This window comes from Folsomia candida, unplaced genomic scaffold (assembly GCF_002217175.1).
Source record: "Folsomia candida strain VU population unplaced genomic scaffold, ASM221717v1 Fcan01_Sc011, whole genome shotgun sequence".
Classification (NCBI taxonomy): domain Eukaryota; kingdom Metazoa; phylum Arthropoda; class Collembola; order Entomobryomorpha; family Isotomidae; genus Folsomia; species Folsomia candida.
In genome coordinates this window covers 3,615,276-3,633,953 of record NW_019091203.1, presented here as the reverse complement: position 1 = coordinate 3,633,953, position 18,678 = coordinate 3,615,276, and the positions used below count along the sequence as shown (strand labels likewise).

General features: G+C 36.0%; 3 protein-coding genes and 1 long non-coding RNA gene across 5 annotated transcripts; 2 read left to right on the top strand and 2 right to left on the bottom strand.

Moving 5' to 3' along the window:
• Window positions 1–1,861: 1,861 nt before the first annotated feature.
• On the top strand, window positions 1,862–3,028 carry LOC110855049. The gene is made up of 2 exons (XM_022103483.2): window positions 1,862–2,245; window positions 2,712–3,028. The coding sequence occupies exons 1-2, from the start codon at window positions 2,017–2,019 to the stop codon at window positions 2,954–2,956; spliced, it is 474 nt and encodes a 157-aa protein (XP_021959175.1). The 5' UTR covers window positions 1,862–2,016; the 3' UTR covers window positions 2,957–3,028.
• A 432-nt stretch (window positions 3,029–3,460) lies between these two features.
• On the bottom strand, window positions 3,461–6,843 carry LOC110855091. 2 transcript variants are annotated; one of them, XM_022103515.2, is made up of 5 exons: window positions 6,713–6,843; window positions 4,631–4,733; window positions 4,329–4,363; window positions 4,169–4,266; window positions 3,461–3,996 (listed from the first exon to the last, which is right to left on the bottom strand). In XM_022103515.2, the coding sequence occupies exons 1-5, from the start codon at window positions 6,722–6,724 to the stop codon at window positions 3,828–3,830; spliced, it is 417 nt and encodes a 138-aa protein (XP_021959207.1). In that variant the 5' UTR covers window positions 6,725–6,843; the 3' UTR covers window positions 3,461–3,827. The 2 variants fall into 2 exon arrangements, with proteins under 2 accessions (XP_021959207.1, XP_021959208.1); XM_022103516.2 differs by lacking the exon at window positions 6,713–6,843 and adding an exon at window positions 6,457–6,703.
• A 3,938-nt stretch (window positions 6,844–10,781) lies between these two features.
• Window positions 10,782–13,089, top strand: LOC110854823. Its single transcript, XR_002548382.2, has 4 exons — window positions 10,782–11,054; window positions 11,130–11,174; window positions 11,476–11,569; window positions 12,859–13,089. It is a non-coding gene; the product is annotated as an uncharacterized LOC110854823 (long non-coding RNA).
• On the bottom strand, window positions 12,819–15,596 carry LOC110854821. The gene is made up of 5 exons (XM_022103254.2): window positions 15,304–15,596; window positions 14,311–14,696; window positions 13,857–13,899; window positions 13,701–13,723; window positions 12,819–13,630 (listed from the first exon to the last, which is right to left on the bottom strand). The coding sequence occupies exons 1-5, from the start codon at window positions 15,401–15,403 to the stop codon at window positions 13,538–13,540; spliced, it is 645 nt and encodes a 214-aa protein (XP_021958946.1). The 5' UTR covers window positions 15,404–15,596; the 3' UTR covers window positions 12,819–13,537.
• Window positions 15,597–18,678: the final 3,082 nt, after the last annotated feature.

The following is an 18,678-nucleotide window of genomic DNA, read 5'->3' as shown; positions in this document are numbered from 1 at the left end:
CTACAACAACAACTAACGACTCAACTACTCCAGACGATTCAACAACTCCAAGCGATTTAACTACCCCAGACGACTCAACTACTCCAAGCGATTTAACTACCCCAGACGACTCAACTACTTCAAACGACTCAACTACTCCGGATGACTCAACTACCCCAGACGACTTAACTACTCCAAGCGAATCAAGTCCTCCAAGCGATTCTACTACTCCAGTAGATTCTACTACTACGAGCGAAGCAACTACTCAAACCGGCTCAACTACTCCAACGACAACTTCCAGACGACCTCCGAGAACAACGACCACCACTCCCGCCCCGTCCCCGATCCCAACTTCTCAACGTACAACCACGCCAAGCTCAAGCTTTCGCGCAACTAATCTTCAAATTCTAACGGCCTTTTTTGTATGTTCAACATTTTACCTCAGCTAATTATCTAAATATTAATTTTACCTATTTAACATAAGCCTGAATATTCTCAAAATTGTACCCCGTTTCCAACCTACGATAAGTCTTATACACAAATAATTGCCAGGAAAACCACATCGATTGGCAATAAATATATAATTTAGCAATACCTTTGTATCGGCATGAATACCGCTTCGTATTACTTATTTTAGCACTGGTTTTATTAGAGTGTGTATAAATTAGATTGTTTCAAAAAACAACTTACATTAGCATGGTTACATTAAGATGGATCATAAATGGTTACTGTACCATGTAGTGAGGTTATTGCAAATATCCATGGTGACATATTTTGGTCTCAAAACCATCAAGAGGTGGTCCCGGACCCCAAAACGTATAAATTTTTCGATGTTATTTTTGAATTTTTTTAAATTTCCAAAAACGCTCGATTCGGTCGTAGAGAAAAAAATTTGGAATCTTTTGGTGAAAGTAGCATCTCGATATGTTCTCCTGTGTCCCCGTTCACAGTTTTTGCGACTTTGAACCCCTCCCCCTCGGGTAAGGGGCGGAGTTAAACCAAATTATTGGTAGTCTTACAATCACAAAAACCAACTCTACAAAATGTGCAAATCTTAACAAAATCAAATTTTTTCTGTCGTTCGAAATTTCGGTTTATGTACATTATTGTTACTCATTGACTTTTCAAACACGGTGACAAAATCTTAATCGTGGTTGGACTTATGATGGGACTAATTCCTCAATTTAAACAAACTTTGGAAGAGTAGATAAATATGTAAACTGGTTTATTTTTATGGTCCAGAACAATACAAACGTTATCAAGAGAATAACCTGAAGGCTGACGTATTGGGGACATGATTAGCTCGCAATTAACCAAGGTTCGGCAGCGTAGTTGTGCAGGACAGTGTCTTTATTTCTAGACTGCCAGACGTTCTGCGAGCAGCACACATTTTTATTACACCTAGTTGAATTTTTAATTAAAAAACAATTAAAAAGTATCCCTTCGCTAAAAGACGCTCGGTTTTCCAGTGGAATCTGTTCTTGCGGCAGCAGTTGCGCGTCTTGACGAAATTCTGGCGTCCTAAACACACTGAATTTTTTGCATATAAACGTTGTTTCTAGGGAGTTGGTCTTTTAAACAAATATGGTAAAAAAATAATCTTGTTTCAACATTGTTTGCACCCCCATTGGTATTTTTTACACTTTTGTTGTGTTTTTAACGTCTAACCTTTCTTGCTTATGATTCTTCCCTGCATATAAATAAATACCTGCCACGCTGTGAAGAATGCAAATTAAAAATTGAACACACTTATCTCAACACTGCGTTCTGATAATCCTGGAAGTATGGTGTGCACGTTTAATGATAGTGCGTTTCGAGAGCAAAGTCCCACGCCGACACCTGGTCGCTTCAGCATATTCTATTTTTGATCGATGGAAGATTAACAAATAATTCGTATCGTTTGGACGTATGTATAAAAAATTCGGTATAAAATCGCCAGCCTTCCCACAACCTTGCTCAGTTATTTTATACGTTCCAGCCTTTTAGCCAGTCCTAATTTTCAATCTTTCCATTAATTTTGAATAAGAAAAGTGAAAAATGAACACGATTTTCGTCCGGCTTGCCATCTTCGCCACGGTGGCGAATGGTCATGTGGAAATTGAAAGAAAAACTGGGTCAACTCGAAGCTCGGCGTTGGGTGTGGTCGACCCAGTCCGAAGGTGTGGGGGGCTAGCGACTCAAATTCAGCTTAGGATTAGCGACTGTGAAGGAATTTGCCAACTTGTACCGGGAAAAATTTACAATTGTGAAAACGATTTTATGCCAAGTAAGCCAAGACACTTACATATTTACATATATGTTAACTTTACCGGGATTTCCCATTGTTTGCACATTTTAACTTAGATTAGATGATTAACATTTGTAACTTTTATGATCCTTGCGTTTTGTAAAATACTTTTACATCCTTTTGCAAAATAAAAATTGATTTGAGCAAGTTTACTAAAATTTGTTAGATTACACGAATTAATTTACGAATTTTACGCATTTTACGAATTTTTACAACAATTTACGAATTTTATTATGTTATATCTATACCAACGTCTGCGTGAAATGCCTGAATATTTTGATACAAAAAATTATGAAAAATGGTGACTGGAGTTTCTTTACGATTTTCATGCAGATTTTCATTTTAGGTTATATATTTTACCGAAAGCTATTTACCAAAATTTACAAGATACTCGGTGACAAACCGGTGCTATAATGTACAAAAATTTTATCGAATTTTTTTGCAGGTATGGCAGCACCCTCGCTCATGTTAAAAATCGAGATTTGCATGAGTGCTGGATTTTGCATGGTGATTATCGACACGGAGTTGCCAAATTCCTCGGTGCAGCCTGGATTCGTATACACAGCGAAATATTCCATTGTTCCGAACGATATCTTATCAGGACAAAGAGTGGAATTCCGTGCCTATATTATGCACTCGGATGACTTACACATCGACGTTTGTGTTGCTGCGGATGTGGACATCCTTTAAGAAGAATATTTTTAAAATATATTGATTTCTTAAAATTGGGAAGATGTAATAAAAAAAATTAGACGGAAAATAGCTTATTTTTAAGAGGGCATATACATATATACCTAAGTACTTGTAAAATGTATAGCTACTTGTCGAATTTTTGAATGCAAGTGGCCCAAAATCGATAATTTACATGCAGAGTAAAATGAAACAAAATTGCGCCCGTATATATAAATTTGTTATTCATGAAATATGCACAGATATGTAGGATATAAGTTCCGCATTATGAGGCATGAAACGTGACTGGTACAATTCATACGTAACAATTTAACATTTGAAATACATATGAAATGTCACAAACTGTTCTGAAAAAATGGATGATTTTTATTATTTAGAAAGCTTTGTATATTTTTTTGCATCTATGTACATACATATCAGTAATCGTGCCGCAGATGTATGTATGTAAAGAAGGGCCATACTCGAAGATTCTTATTGACTTTTAAGCAATTAAGCCTGTTTTTAATTAAATAAATTATTCTAAACCCAGAGTAAACTTTGCTCTTTATTGAGTTAACGATACTCTGGATTTAGAGTACAGTTTACTCAATAACGAATTCAGAGTGCATTTACACGTCAAAATGGTAACATTACTTTTTTTCCGAGGGTAACATTCACTTTAACTGTGGTTTTCAGAGATTCACAAACTTTTTCAGTCACAAACTGGTGTTTATGAATGGAGCAGTGATTAATCTGTAGAGTTTTTTAAGGCATATAATAATTTATTGTAATCTTTCAAATTGTGGAGGTTAAAATATAATCTGGTTTGAACATGGTTCGATTCCAAATTGCTTAATCTGGGTAGCATTTAGAGGCGTGTGGATATTTTCTTCTAACGTCCCGCATATTGTAGCAGAGTTGGTGCAGAAACTGCTAATAATCTTATCAGATTTTGAAGCTGCGGTGGAAGGTTCGCGAAAAACGTTGCGAGCTGCAGGGGGTTAAATGGTTGACTTGCTCGTGTCTGTAACCCGGCTTGTGCGAAACCATTGTACGGAGAGCTGTAAAAGAGTGGGAGAAAAAATTATTAAGTACTTAATATTTGAGAGCGATTTGCACGCTATCTATAGCGTGCATTTAGAGATGTACATATATTTATATCCAGAGTAATTTACATATACTTTACAGAATAAAGCAATTAGTTTCATTTAGGCAATAACCGTCTGTACTAACCATCCGCCATATATGATGAATGGCATGTTGCTCATCTGTCGGGATTTTCTCAGATCCGTTCTACTCTGAAGGATGAACTCGGGTTGAACTCTTGTTTTCTGGATATATAAATCCGATTAAGTTTTTATCATTATTAAAAAAATGAGGGTTCAGTTAGTACCAAATTATTTAAGGCGTCCTCATTTGCTTCAAGATCTGAAGGAATTTAAATTACAAGTAAGTATTTTTATAAAATTATTGTGCATGCATGGGCTCGGAGAATGCATCAGAAGGCACACGCATGTCTACGGAACAATTTTTTATATATTCATCGTTCACGGAAACATCGCATGACATTTTTTATATTGATCAGGAGCAATATTTAATAATTAATTGAAAATATTTCTTCTGCTAAATTGCGTGCGATAAGCTGTTCCACCCTTGAATTGATTACTAAATAATTTTGTGAATCAATTAAATCACCCTGTTTCCCATAAGGAGGGGTAGAAATTCTTATCTGATCGGTTGATCCGGAGGGAAGTGGAGATCCCAAACTGCTCGAGAGCAAGTAGACGAGAAGCACGAGCTAGAATTGGGATAAAATTACGCATTATGTAAAATGGATTAATTATAGATTATATACATTCTGTACAGGGTGGTTTAAATGTCACGCTACAATGGAAATTCGTAAATTTCCATTAGTTACCGAAATTTTGTCTCTGAAATTCAATATTTTCAGAATTTTGTCATCCGTGTTCCATCAGCTTGGATATTAAGATTAATAAAAATCTCTATCCAAAATCTTATATGGACTGGTCGGTGAAGTTAAGTGTCAAGCTATTTTAACGTACAAAAAATGAATGCACGAATCAAATCTAACGAAACTTTTGTGGAATATCAACGATGACTAGACCGAGGTTTTTTAATCCTTCAGTTGTTTAAATGCCCCTTCCGTACCGATGGAGAGATGACTTTGTCGAGGACCTCTCATGAGGGCTTTGCCACTCGTTTCATCAATTTCTATGATGATTTTCTCCATAACGTATCGAAATTTTTCGAACTTTTTTGGTGTCCATTTTTTCTGAGTACATTGTTTCTTAATTAGTGCCCAAAATCTTTGCATGGGCCTACACTGAGGTACGTTTGGAGCGTTGTCCTTTTTCTTGATGAAATCAACTTTTTCCCCTCGAATATACCCTGTCACTATTTTGGCATTCTACCACGTATCCATGTCAGGCCAGAAGGAAAAATATTTTTTTTCTGATAGGGGGGATCAATCTTTGGATGACACACTCTTTCAAATAAAGCCCAAAGTTCATATTCGTGGTGTCAACCGATGGATTGCAGATGCTCCCATTTTTGTCGATCGCCAGCCATTTTCTGTATTTCATTGGGAATTTTGCTTGGCTCTGAATTTAGATTTCGAACGAACGTCATTTTTACTTCTACATGAGTAGAACTTTACACGATTGAAGCTCAGAGGTCGTCGGAACCGTAGTTTTCATCATCCACGACGACAAACTTCGGGGAGTCGATTTAAACATTTTCTCAACAAGTTTTGGACAAATTGCTTTAGCTCCGGTTTTTTTATCTTCATTGTATTTTAGCCCGGTTAAAATGTTGTAATTTTTGAAGCCCATCTTATTGGCTATGATATTGCGCAGGTAGGTTTTTGAAATTTGTAGTTGTCTTGGTGCAACCCTTACCGATCTGTTCGGGTTTTCTGTTTTTTCATGTTTCTGGTCAGTGTTTTGGTCTTCTGGCGGACAGGTCGGCAAGGCCAAATTTTATATTTTGCATTTTCACGATCCTTATATCTGTATAGTATATGATGAATTTTGTCCGGTGCATCCCTGGAAAAGAGGGGTGGTCACGAGCCTTTTCCCGATCCAAGAAAATGACTTTTTTGCACGAGTGGCAAACTAATTTTTCCACCTCCTCTATATTTTGTGCTGTCATTTTCTAACGAAAAGAGATAATCAAATTCCGTTTTCGGTTTTAGAAAGCTAATCCAATTTGCCAATTTTTATGATTTTTATGTACGCAAAATTAACTGTTAACTGGTTAAACCAATAGGGGGAACTCTGACACTTAACTTCACCGACCAGTCCATAACTAATGGAGATTTAGTGGATTTTAACACGGAAAAACGTCCGTTGTAGAGAAATATTGAAACCACCCTGTAAATAAGTACACTATCTCACTAAATTTTTGATACACTATTAACCAGAAATCAACAATTAACCCAAAATCATCTCTATTTTATTACCTATTCGTGTTTTTATTTTTATAGAATTGAGAAAACTCACCGTGAGCATTATGTGTGATATTTAGAATCTCTTTTTAAGCCCACACTGATTTTTTGAAAAGTATGACTCGGAAATTTTGCCACTCAAGCAATAATGTTATAATTTTTCAAACTGTACTTGTATGTCACTTGTTAATGAATAATTTATAAATTTATAAATCAAAAAAATCACAGATTACAGAATTGTCTTAACAGTTCATCTAAACGAATCACTTTTACGAAAACTAGGAAACTATTATATCTAATTTGGAATTTACCTTCCGAACCATTTGCTTGCTTAACGATACAATTTTAAAATTATGTTCCAAAAGTTTTGTCAAAATCTTAAATCTTCTTAATCGAATGCTGCTGATTGATTGGGAAAAATACGCATTGTCTTGACCTGAAATTCAAGAAGCAAAGCTACCAATTTCGGGTCATTCATACTCATAAAAATATTTATTGTTGAGATGGGCTAAATAAATACTTAACGTTTTGAGTAACTGAATTTTTGCATCATTTATGTGCTGACCTGAGATCAAACAAGGATATTAATTTCGTTGGTTTACGAGCTATATATTTACATACATGCCACAGATGAATAAAATATGGAGCGCAGTAGTACTATTAAAGACGGGTTTTTTATGTGAGATAAGTTTTTAGTTTTTAATGTCTTGTTATAAGCAAATCTGTGAGGAAAATTGACTTTTAATGGATTATTAAGCTATGATTTTTAAATGTAAGCGATACCTAGATTTAAAGAAAAAACATGCAAATTGAAATTTCTGCTGTTTATTTCTGTAAAATCTAATTCTGAAAAAAATATGCTCGTTTACTTATTTTTAACTAAAGCTGCAGTGATTCAGTTTGATAAGCTCTTAAAAAAATAGTCTGTAAACTGGTTGCGATTGAGATTCTCTCGAAAAACTGAACATATGAACATATGAACAAGATTACATATTTGACTTAAATTAGATGCTGGTCGTAATTTCTGCGCAACTTATTGTTATGTAAAACCGGTTCACGATTTGTAGTATTTTCTTATTTACATACATACATAAAAGGTATCTTAAATCTTATGTACATTCTTAGAAAGATAAGTACCGGTCATAAGATTCCTGGAATTGATTAGGGAATCATACAATGGTGCCATCGAGTACAGACTAGTTTTTTTACAGATCATCAGCGTCCCACACTTAAAAATGATATGGGGTCAAATTGCATAATCCCTTTTCCGTAACCGTACATAATTGTTCAAACTTTAATGATCCCGAACATTATCATTTACATAATTGTTAAATAGGTTAAAATTTGAAGGTGTAGTATGTACATACTGATGTACTTGTTTACAAGGCAATGTGCAAAATTCTTTTGTGCAAAATGACCTTGTAAATATGCAAAGTGACTGTTTAGGTTAAAAATATACGTTCCGGGATAATTTTTTATGCAGAATGCATTATGCAAAGTGATACATATGTAACCGAGGCGTGGAATCTAGAAAATCGCGAGCTTTGTGTTACATAATTTTGTTGAGTATCTACATAAACTAAACTAAATCTGGAGCAACATTAACTTGAAAAAGAGTAAAGCCTGATCTGGATTTAGTACAAAAGGTGAATCGACATGCTTTATACGACTTTGCACTTGAATATCTCTGGTGCAACTTCGAATTTTGAGCTGATTTTCGTAGGCAAGCAAGATAATATCCTCAAAAATATGTCTGCAAAGTTGTATTTGGATAGCTTCAAAAATGTCCCCTCCAGGGTCCTCAGAGTTGGAGGGTGCTGTAAAATAACTTTCCAAACTGCTGTTCTAATAAAATGGCGTCGAACAAAAGATTTTTTTCTTAGGCCCTAGTAAAGAAATTGTCTTTGTGACTATTATCAAACGACTTAGCATGCTTTTCACTATATAAAACCACTTTTGGCTCATGCTTATCTTTTAAGTCCGTTTTGTAGTCCAAATTTAAATTAGCCCAAATGGAATGCGCTCGCGCACGCGACTCATCCACTTTTAAGGCCCCCACATTTTAAGACTTTCATGCTAAAAATCCCAAACGTTGTTTTTGTCCAAGATACAAATTGTATGTTGGCAAGTACTTTTGACAAAATTTTGATAAGTGGTTACACTCCTATAAATCAGTTGTTACCAAATCTCATCAGTTTTGTAAAAAGGTTCTCCTCATAATCGAAGCTGAACTTGAAAATTTTTTTAACCAATCAAACCGCAGTGATTTTATTATTTTGCCAGTTGTACCTTGTAGAAAAAATAGTTCTGCGATAGGGGACACAAACAAGTTATAAAAATTTATTTTCAACAAAATTTTACCATTAATTTTCCAAATAAGTTCACTAGTTTTTTAAAATTCCGCGGCAGCTGATTAGCTCGGGTCCTTCTCCAAAACTGTTTACCCAAAATCTCGACTATTTTATTAGCTCACCCTGCGTAGCATGGGAGCTATTGAATTCCTCTTGTCCGTCTGTCTGTCCGTCTGTCCGTCCGTCCGTGTGTTCACGAGTTTTTTGCATCAATTGATGCTAATTAATAATCCCCATGTCCATAATTGAATAACTTAGTCCCACCATTGGTATTGAAAAATCCGAACGTAAATGGTGCGATTCAATTGGGAAAGTTGATGGAGAAAGTACTCCAATATTGTAATAAGTAGCACCGTTAGTATCAAACAACCGGTTATCAAAAATGACGCTAAGTAATTGGGAGAATCGATGCAACATGCACCAATAGTTCTGAAAAACTGGATGAAAGGTGGTGTTAAAAATTTAACACCACGAGTTCAAGGCTCCGGAGGAAAACCAAAATTATGTCAAAATTAGATATTTATTTTGGCTCCTTATTCTGCACCCTTGGTGCAAAAATATATCATTTTATATACCTACTCTTTCTGGTTATCCTGTACCATTGGTGCAAAATTATATGACAATACGATATGTATTTGTTCGATTATTCTGCATCAATGGTGCAAAAATTGTATAACTTTAATACTTGTATATTTTGCGCGATTATTCGGCACCTTTGGTATAAAGTTATAGAAAATCATTATATATGCACATCTTACTCGTTTATTCTGCACCATTGGTGCAGAATTGTAAAAGTATGTTTGTCGAGTTACTCCGCACCTTTGGTGCTAAGTTATAACCAAGGCATTATTAGCTCACCCTGCGTAGCACGGGAGCTATTGAATTCCTCTTGTCCGTCCGTCTGTCTGTCTGTCCGTCTGTCTGTTAACGAGTTGTTTGCATGAATTGATGCTACTTAAAAACCCCCTTGACAATGATTGAATATGTTAGGCGCACCATTGGCATTGAACAAACAGAATCGAATTTGTTAGTAAATAAATAGCACAGTTGATATCTAACAATCGGTAACACAAAATGATGCGAAATAATTGGGGGATGGGATGCAAAACGTACCAATAGTGCAGAATATCCGGGAGAAATGATCATACAATTTTGACAAAGTTTTCAAAATTATGTATCCCGGAGGGTCGCTAATGCTGCACTAATGGTGCAATTGCCTGCCGTTTTTGTTGCACCATAAACGGCATATATATAATGAATATATACATATAAGAGTTGTGATCTATTTTGTCGGCTTATTCCGCACCTTCAGTGCAAAGTTCTGTCTAAATCATTATAACAGGGTGAGCTATTTCTAACGTTACTACAGTTTATTTAATACTACTTAGGACACTTCCAGCTTACCCTCAATCTTCATTTGACCCAGTGGGTCCGCTTTCAAGGTCAGCAGGTCAATTTTCTCAAGAAAGCCAGGATTGCTCGCTTTTTGGGGGCAAAATATCAGCGATGTTGGAGGGCCCACATTATTTGATTCATTGCGGATTCTTTCATTATTAGATACAATATTTATCTGGGGTTATAATAATAACAATTTGTCACCTCTGACCTCTTTGGTTATCATGCCACATGAATAATTAAGTTTGGAAAGTTATTTTACAGCACCCTCCAACTCTGAGGGCCCTGAAGGGGACATTTTTGAAGCTATCCAAATACAACTTTGCAGACATGTTTTTGAGGATATTATCTTGCTTGCCTACGAAAATCAGCTCAAAATTCGAAGTTGCACCAGAGATATTCAAGTGCAAAGTCGTATAAAGCATGTCGATTCGCCTTTTGTATGAACAGTTTACTTCATAAAGAATTTAAAGTGTATTTATACTTTTCATAAGGATTTAACATTATTTTTTAGAGTGCATGATTACTGAGAAAAACGGGTCCAAGAATTTACAACTCTTACCGAGTAAACGACACTCTTTTCATGCAGATATCAATCCATATAAATAGCTGAAAGTTTTCAGTGCAAAACATACCCAGTTTCATTTCGTAAATATTTACTTATCAGCCTTGACTTACATATTTTGCTAACGGGTAGAAAAAATGAATAAACTCATTTTTTCCGCGTTTCTCATTTTGGGCGTGGTCGCATTATGCGCTTCGATTGAATTCGAACGTCCTAGTTTCGAGATCCATCGTAAAAGTGACGCCATCTCGGATTCACTTGCCTACGGGGAAATACAAAATTCTAAAGATCTGGAACCCGTCCTTATTGGCGAGCAAATTCATCACAGAGAAAAACGGGCCCGTATGTAAACCCATAATTTGGAAATTTATACCAATATTTTCCACAAAACTAACATAGACATTCAACTATTTATAGGAAATCGTGGCAGAGAATGGAACAGAGGGCGAGGTAACAGTCGAGGTAAAATATTTATACACTCTTAAAAATCGTGTTGCACTTTTTGAAAATTATGTAAATGCAGTCTGAGTTATATATGTATTTTTGTAAACGGTACTACATCCAGAGTAACGCCAACTTGATAAAAAGTAAAGTTTACTCTGGATTTGTACAGTTTAATTAATATAACATTCAGAGTGCATTTATTAAGTTTTGGAGAAGGTAACATTATTGTTAAGAGGGCATACATATCTCAATAATATTCTTTGATCTGTTTATGTATGTATGTATCTATGTATATATTAATACCTTGTTGCATTTTAAGGTTGTGTCGGGAAAAAGTGTTATTACGCTTGGCAAAGGGGGTAAATATTAATCAAGGCGGAGCTTTGCCAATAAATTGTCTACAAACCGTTAAGGTAATTTTTTTTATGAAAATATTCAAAATTATCTATATTATAAGAGGCAATGTCTGTTGGCAACGGAAGTGAAGGTAAATCTGTCTGTGACGGAAGTTTGTCCGTGACGGAAGTGCAAGTAGTGAAAGCCAAGTTTCGAATGGCGCGAAAATTCAAAAACCTTAATTTAAAATATAAATGTTGTTTATCAAGGTGTGGCGGCCTGGTGGGGTTATCGAGGCTTTGCTGGCTGATGGTGATAATCGGCTCGTGGGGTTATCGAGGCTTTGCTGGCTGATGGTGGTTATCGGGGTTATTGCGCCCTGATGGTGGTTATCGGGATGTGGCGGCCTAATAGTGGTTATCGGGGTTTGGCTGCCTGATGGTGGTTATCGGGTCTCTGTTGCCTGATGGTGGTTATCGGGTCTTTGTTGCCTGATGGTGGTTATCGGGGCTTTGTTGCCTAATGGTGGTTATCCGGTCTTTGTTGCCTGATGGTGGTTATCGGGTCTTTGTTGCCTGATGGTGGTTATCCGGTCTTTGTTGCCTGATGGTGGTTATCCGGTTTTTGTTGCCTGATGGTGGTTATCGGGGCTTTGTTGCCTGATGGTGGCTATCAGGGTGTGGCGCCCCGATGGGGGTTATCAGAGTGTGGCGCTCTGATGGTGGTTATCCGGGTTTGGCGCCCTGATAATGGTTATCGGGGTGTGGGGCCCAGGTGGTGGTTATCGAGGTGCAACGGCCTAATGGGGGTGATCGGGCGTTGCCATTGTCATTACCATTGTTAGTTAATTTTGGCGGTTATCTTATTGAATGCCGTTGCCGTTGGCATTGCCTTGGCAGGCTTGGTTGGTAGACGCGTACCACCCAGTTAGACTGCCACTCTTACTGCCAATGGCAATGGCAGTTCCATTGGCAGACCGGCCTGGCAGAATTTACTGATCCAAGCAGGGTGCCACACACACTGCCACTGGCAATAGCAGTACCTATGACAGATTGGGCTGGAAGAGACGACTGAGCCAAGTGGGGTGCCAGACAAACTGCCAGGCAATGGCAGACTTGGCTGGAAAAGATTACACAGCCAAGTGGGTGACATTTAATTTTCCACTTTAACTTTCGTTATAAATTGCTTTCACTTCCGTTGGCGTCAAATTGTTTTATTAAATAAATATCCACAAAATATTTAACTGGTGAAATTTTGATAATATAAATTATCATCTCTCGCCCGGCGGGAGACGGGCTTATACTCTAGTTTCTGAATAAGACAATGTTTTTTGAAACCTTATTTAACGATTATTTTATTTGCATAGGTACATAAATTGGTGGCCATAACGTTTCCAACATATACCTCAAACCGAGTACATAATTTTAATACAATTTTTTGTAACTTCATTCACCATAAATAGGTTCATTTAATGCATCTCCATTAACCTCTGTAGTATAGAATTCTCGGTTAAATAGACTCATAATAGGATCGATTTATTTATTATTTGACCACTAATAAAGTAATAAATCCTTCCAAAAAAATTCATGTCACAAAATATAGAAGTGCACATTTTAATTTGTAAATTCATTAAGTTTTGCATAATAACATTGACTTTGGCGGAAATTTGGATATGCTAATAAATAAGTAAGTATATAAAAAATGTATAAATTTCCTTAGCTATACACACTCTTAAAAATACGGCAACCCTTTAGAAAAATAAAAAATGCACTCAGAATTCTAAATTATGTAAACCAATCCAGACTGAACTTTTCTCTTTGTTCAGTTACCATAAATCTCGAGTTACTTCATTTAAACTCCAGAGTTCATTTACTTTTCACAAAGGGTGACATTATTTTTAAGAGTGCATAATTCCTACATATATACATACTTATTGCTATAATATAAATTTTAGGATCCACAAAAATATTTATATGTAGCTAATCCCACCCACCCATATTTTCCAGCTTTAATTTCATCCTTGAAGAAATTCATGGCTCAATCTCTCACAGTCGGAGACCACGATTTCGCGATCTCACGAAATTCAGTAGCTCGTCGGAATCTTCGCACACGAAAGGTTTCAAATGTTGGCAGGCAACCTAAAATAATATGACCGAAATGAGTGATTATCTGTTTATTAAATTGTACATAATCAAAATGTTTACTCACGTCGTGCCATTTAACTCCGTCACCTTTTCAGAAAGGTATAAATTTATTAGCAAAATTTTCCCCAAATTCACAATGTTAATGAATTTTAAATAAAATATGTCATCGATTTCATCATGAATGTTTAAATAAATATGTCACAAAAAAATTGTTACCCACCATAGAAATTATTTAAAATGGAGAGACAAGCTTCATCGTTGCCCTGAAAAGGTAAGAATTTCATAAGAATTAAAAAAGTGTAAAAAATCTTTGTTTTCCTTAATATATAACGCAATTATTCGTAAACCATGCAATGGTTTTTGCTCGAAAAGATAGAAAAATTATTGTAGATTGTGTAACTTATACATAGCAGTCTGGCCAAATTGTAGGCCTTGCTAGCTTTGTAAAATCTGCAAACTTTACAAATATTCCTAAGGAAGATGTGTTCAACAATTTTTGTAAGTTTGTTAGATCAAAGGCGTTTTTTGTTTTGTCGGAGCTTGTAAAATTATTTCACACAAATTACGGATTTTACAAGGTTACCAAGGACTAAATACGTCGATTGCGGTAAAGTTTAGAATTTTAGACATTTGTCATAAACTGAAAATTGCTAAGTTATATGCAAATATTGTACCTGTCCAATCTCCCTATTGTCCGGTTGGGCCCTTCCCGCCCCGCCGGAATGTGACCAATCTCCATTCGCGCGATTATTCGTGGGTCCGATTTTGACCCCGGATCCTGACCAGAACCATCCGTTGATCAAATTCGGTTGTTGGTCGCGTCTGTTGCACCCTTCAAAGTTGCATTTCCTCCCGGACGTCCAAATGTACCGGATCCGGGCATTTGCTAATCTCTGTTTGATGAAGTTGTTCTCATCCGGCGTCTCCATGGAGACAAGGTCCATGCAGTGACGTCTGCAAATGTTGCGCGCATCGAGCCAGTCGACTTCCAAGTTACGCGTGCGGGGATGTTCCCAGGAGAAAAAGTAGTTGTGATTGCCACGTCGGGCGTGACGAACCCCTGCAAAACATAAGTTTTTGTAACTTTGTAAAATAATCATTTTGTAAAACGTATGCAAAAATCTGTATGTATGTTTGAGAAACGTGTTAAATAAGTATTGTAATTTAGTGATTTTTTTACAATTTTGCACATTACATTAGCATTAAAATTATTTCGTAGATTTTTAAATTTGCAGAATATTGGTCGTTTTTTGCATGCATTCATATTGTTAAAACTTGACTGCAATTTGAGGTTAAAAACTAAGGATATTTTTTAGAATTTTTTAAGAAATTTTGAAATTTACGAAAAGTTTTCGACATTTAAATTAATCTAAAACTTTATGCGTGTTTATCAATTGCATATGTACATATATTTCTGAAATTTACAACTTGGATTACAAGGTTTACAAATTTTTCACACATTCATGAAGCTAATGCAAATATCCATGTATACATTTAAATACATAGACGCTGATTTTTTCATACTTTGTAACTTAATTTTTATAAAATTGAATTATATGTGATTTGTTAAATTTTGTTTTCTATTTATTATTATGTTGGAATTTTCCAAACAATTAAACAATTACGAAACTTGACGTGAATTAGACTGAAGGTTAAAAAAAACTTACGATTCACACAAGATCTCGGATCCGGTTGGGCGAGTTGTCTTTGTCCCTCGGTGACCAAGATTACGCAACCCAGCAACAATAAAATCCCCGTTTTTATCATTTTCTTCTCCGGTTAAAAGCGAACTCAATATTAACTTTTTTTTGTTTCCACAATAATAATACAATTTACAAAAAAAACTTTATAAAATTACGAAATATTTTTTTTTTACAAATAATTACTCAATATTTCTTGCCAGAAGAAGCAGCAATGCAGTGTGACGACGACGGCCAATTCTATTATGACACAATTTTATTGTACGAATAACTTTTGTGGATTCTTCTTTTGTCAGAAATTGCACAATCCAGCCAACTCTCCAAGGGGGACAGGGTGCCAAAAAAGATGTTTTATATGCAACATGTCTTGCCTCGTTGTTTAATCTAATCTCTGTGTCCTCTAATTAATCCTCAATTTACTTTTTTTGTATTTTCCAACAGGGGTACTCATGACAAAGTCGTTTTTCACCTCATATCTCACTTTTTTATAGCAAATATTTATTTGTTCCTAGTAATCTCGGAATATTCCAATTTTGTTAGATTTGTTAGAAAATTTATGGAAAAACCCTTAGGGGCATTCACGACAATAGCATTTTGCTTATCACATCTCATTTTAAAATAATAATTATTTTACGAAGGAATCCTGCAATATAAAATCTTTTGTGTTGGAAGATTTATGCACGAAAAAATCCTTAGGGGTATTCGCGAAAATGTAATTTTTCACATCATACAGATTTGATACAGATCTGCATTTGGCTTTAAATTAGCAAAATCTTATTTTTAGATAGATCCCTGCAAGTAAGAAATGCTTGAAAATTCATGGAATATTTTTTCCCCAACCCATTTCCACATTTAGGAAAATTGGAACCTTTTTGAATTTGCAACGCTTTGTTAAGCACATTTTCCTAAATCCGTGTCAGAGTAAACAATAAAACGTTAATAACACATATTTTCGAATTTTGTCAACCAGATTTCCATAATTTTTAAAAACCAAAATACATAAATTTCTATCTATTAAAAAGTACGAATTCATAAAAAACACGATAAATCGCACCCTGTCTTATTGAGAAAGGCTTCAAAAAATCCCTGCGAGTGAAGGGGACCAGAATAACTAAATATTAGGATGCATTGAAAGTGAAGATTTTTTATGTCCACAATTCATCCATCACTTTATTCCTTCGCTAATGGTGGTCTTCTTGGTGGTGGTGGTGGTGACATGATAGTGAACGTAATCAAGTTTAATGGCTGAATCGTGAATCTCTTAAAGAAACACCTTCACTATTGACCCACTTTTCCCCCTTTGTGCATATCTACATACCCCACCATGGCGAACTTAATCCTTAAGTGATGATGTTTTTTTACGCCAATATTACACAGTGGCCGCGCAAGGCGTGAATTATTAACATTGTAGGATACACTGCTAAAAATGTGGTAAAGTCATATACATACATACACTCTGTGATAGTATAGATTTGGTAGTAACTTCTACCCGGGTTGGTAACAGTTTGATTCGGAGGGGTAAATTTTTATTACCACAACAATATACTTCTCCACTACAAGGTAATATCCGTTATTTGTTACCGCGCACTCTACAAAATTCGGTTATGATTTTAACCAGAAAGTAAACATGCAACTGCCATGGTTATAAATTTGTTATCGAATGGTGATAAATTTATCACCACTGGTATTATTTTTTTTACTAGTGGTGATGAATTTATGTATGAACAGTTGGTCACAAATTTATAACCATGGTGGTAGAGTCATGCATACGTTTAATTTCTGGTGTTGTTATAATCGTAACCGTACTTTTTAGAGTGTGAAGTATGCACGCGGTAATAATGCAATACCACTTTGCCAAGAGTGTAAAGGAGTGAGGGATTTATATATTTAACATGGGCAGATGATTGAAATACCCGTGGGGACATTGTCCCCTCTAATCCCCTACGCTTTCGCAGCCACTGGTCTTACGTAATAAATAAACACAGCGGTATGCAACAAATACAACAAAGTTTTAAGGTTTATGCACCCGTGTTGATATTTAAGTTTTTATCGTAATTACTGATGGGCAGAAATTATATACACACAAAGGATGTAATAATCGTTGTTTGCCTGCCAATCTTTATTTCGCATGGGTGCATTTTACATTGCTGAAAAAGTTTAAATCACAATTAAACCTACCCTTGAATTTTGCTTACAAATTTTTGAGTTTTTAGGGGAGTTAATTAATGTAATATTATTTATTACTTACTAAATTCATTGGAACTCATTGGTATTGTAAACTTCTGTCGTTCTTCAAACATTGGCTTTGAAAACTTTACCAATTTTGTGCAAAACTTACGGCTTTGGTAACCAGGGCGCTTAGAAAGTGAAATTATGAAAAAACATGCTTTCAATGTTTAACACCGTGGCATACCTGTGCAGCTTCACTCAATTTAGGTAAATTGAGGCTTCATTCACGATGAGGGAGTGAAGGAGAGTGAAGCTGAGTGAGGGAGTTGAAAAATTTGATTGAGTTAGCGAAGGTGAGTGAGGGAGGCTGAGCCGAGAAGTGAGTGGAATGAAGGATGAAGGAGTGAAGGAGATGAAGGCTTCATCTCTCTCACTCATTCATCTCCGGGAAAAAAGGGTGAAGGAATATAACGTCGTTGAAGCTGCCAAAAAGGCCTTCTCCATTTTATGTCAATTGACATAAAATGGAGAAGGCCCTTTTGGCAGCTTCAACGACGATAATTAGTTTAGATAATAAAATCACCGCGGCCATATGAAAATAGTAAGTCTCATATCACCCCAGGAAATTCTCGCGTTGCCCCAGGCTCGTCTTACATTGCCCCAGCCCAGTCTCACATTGCCCCAACCTAGTCTCACATTGCCCCACTAGATGGCGCCAAAATATTTAAATCATGACGACGCGAGGCACTTAATTGAATGAAAGATAGAGTGAGGAAAGTAGCTGAGTAAGGGGAATGAGGAAGTGAAGGGATTGAGTGGGAGTGAAGGGAATGAAGGAGTGAGAGTGGAGTTGTCAGTGAGTGAAGCCTCACTCAGCCTTCCTTCGCGCGAGTGAGGGGAGTGAAGGGCAACTTGACTTGAGGTGAAAATGAGTGAAGTGGAGTGAAGGCATTTTCACTTGCACAGGTATGCACCGTGGCAAATTAATAAGAAGCTAACAAATACCAAAAACTGCTACAAAAAACTAGATTTCGCCATGGAATTTTTATAAAAAAAATTCGTGATTAAAATTGATCTGTAAATATGGTGCACATGTCAGACATGTTTCACACGGATCTTTTTGAAGCTAGCACTAAAATATCAAGGAACTACCCAGGAGACAAAAACACAACG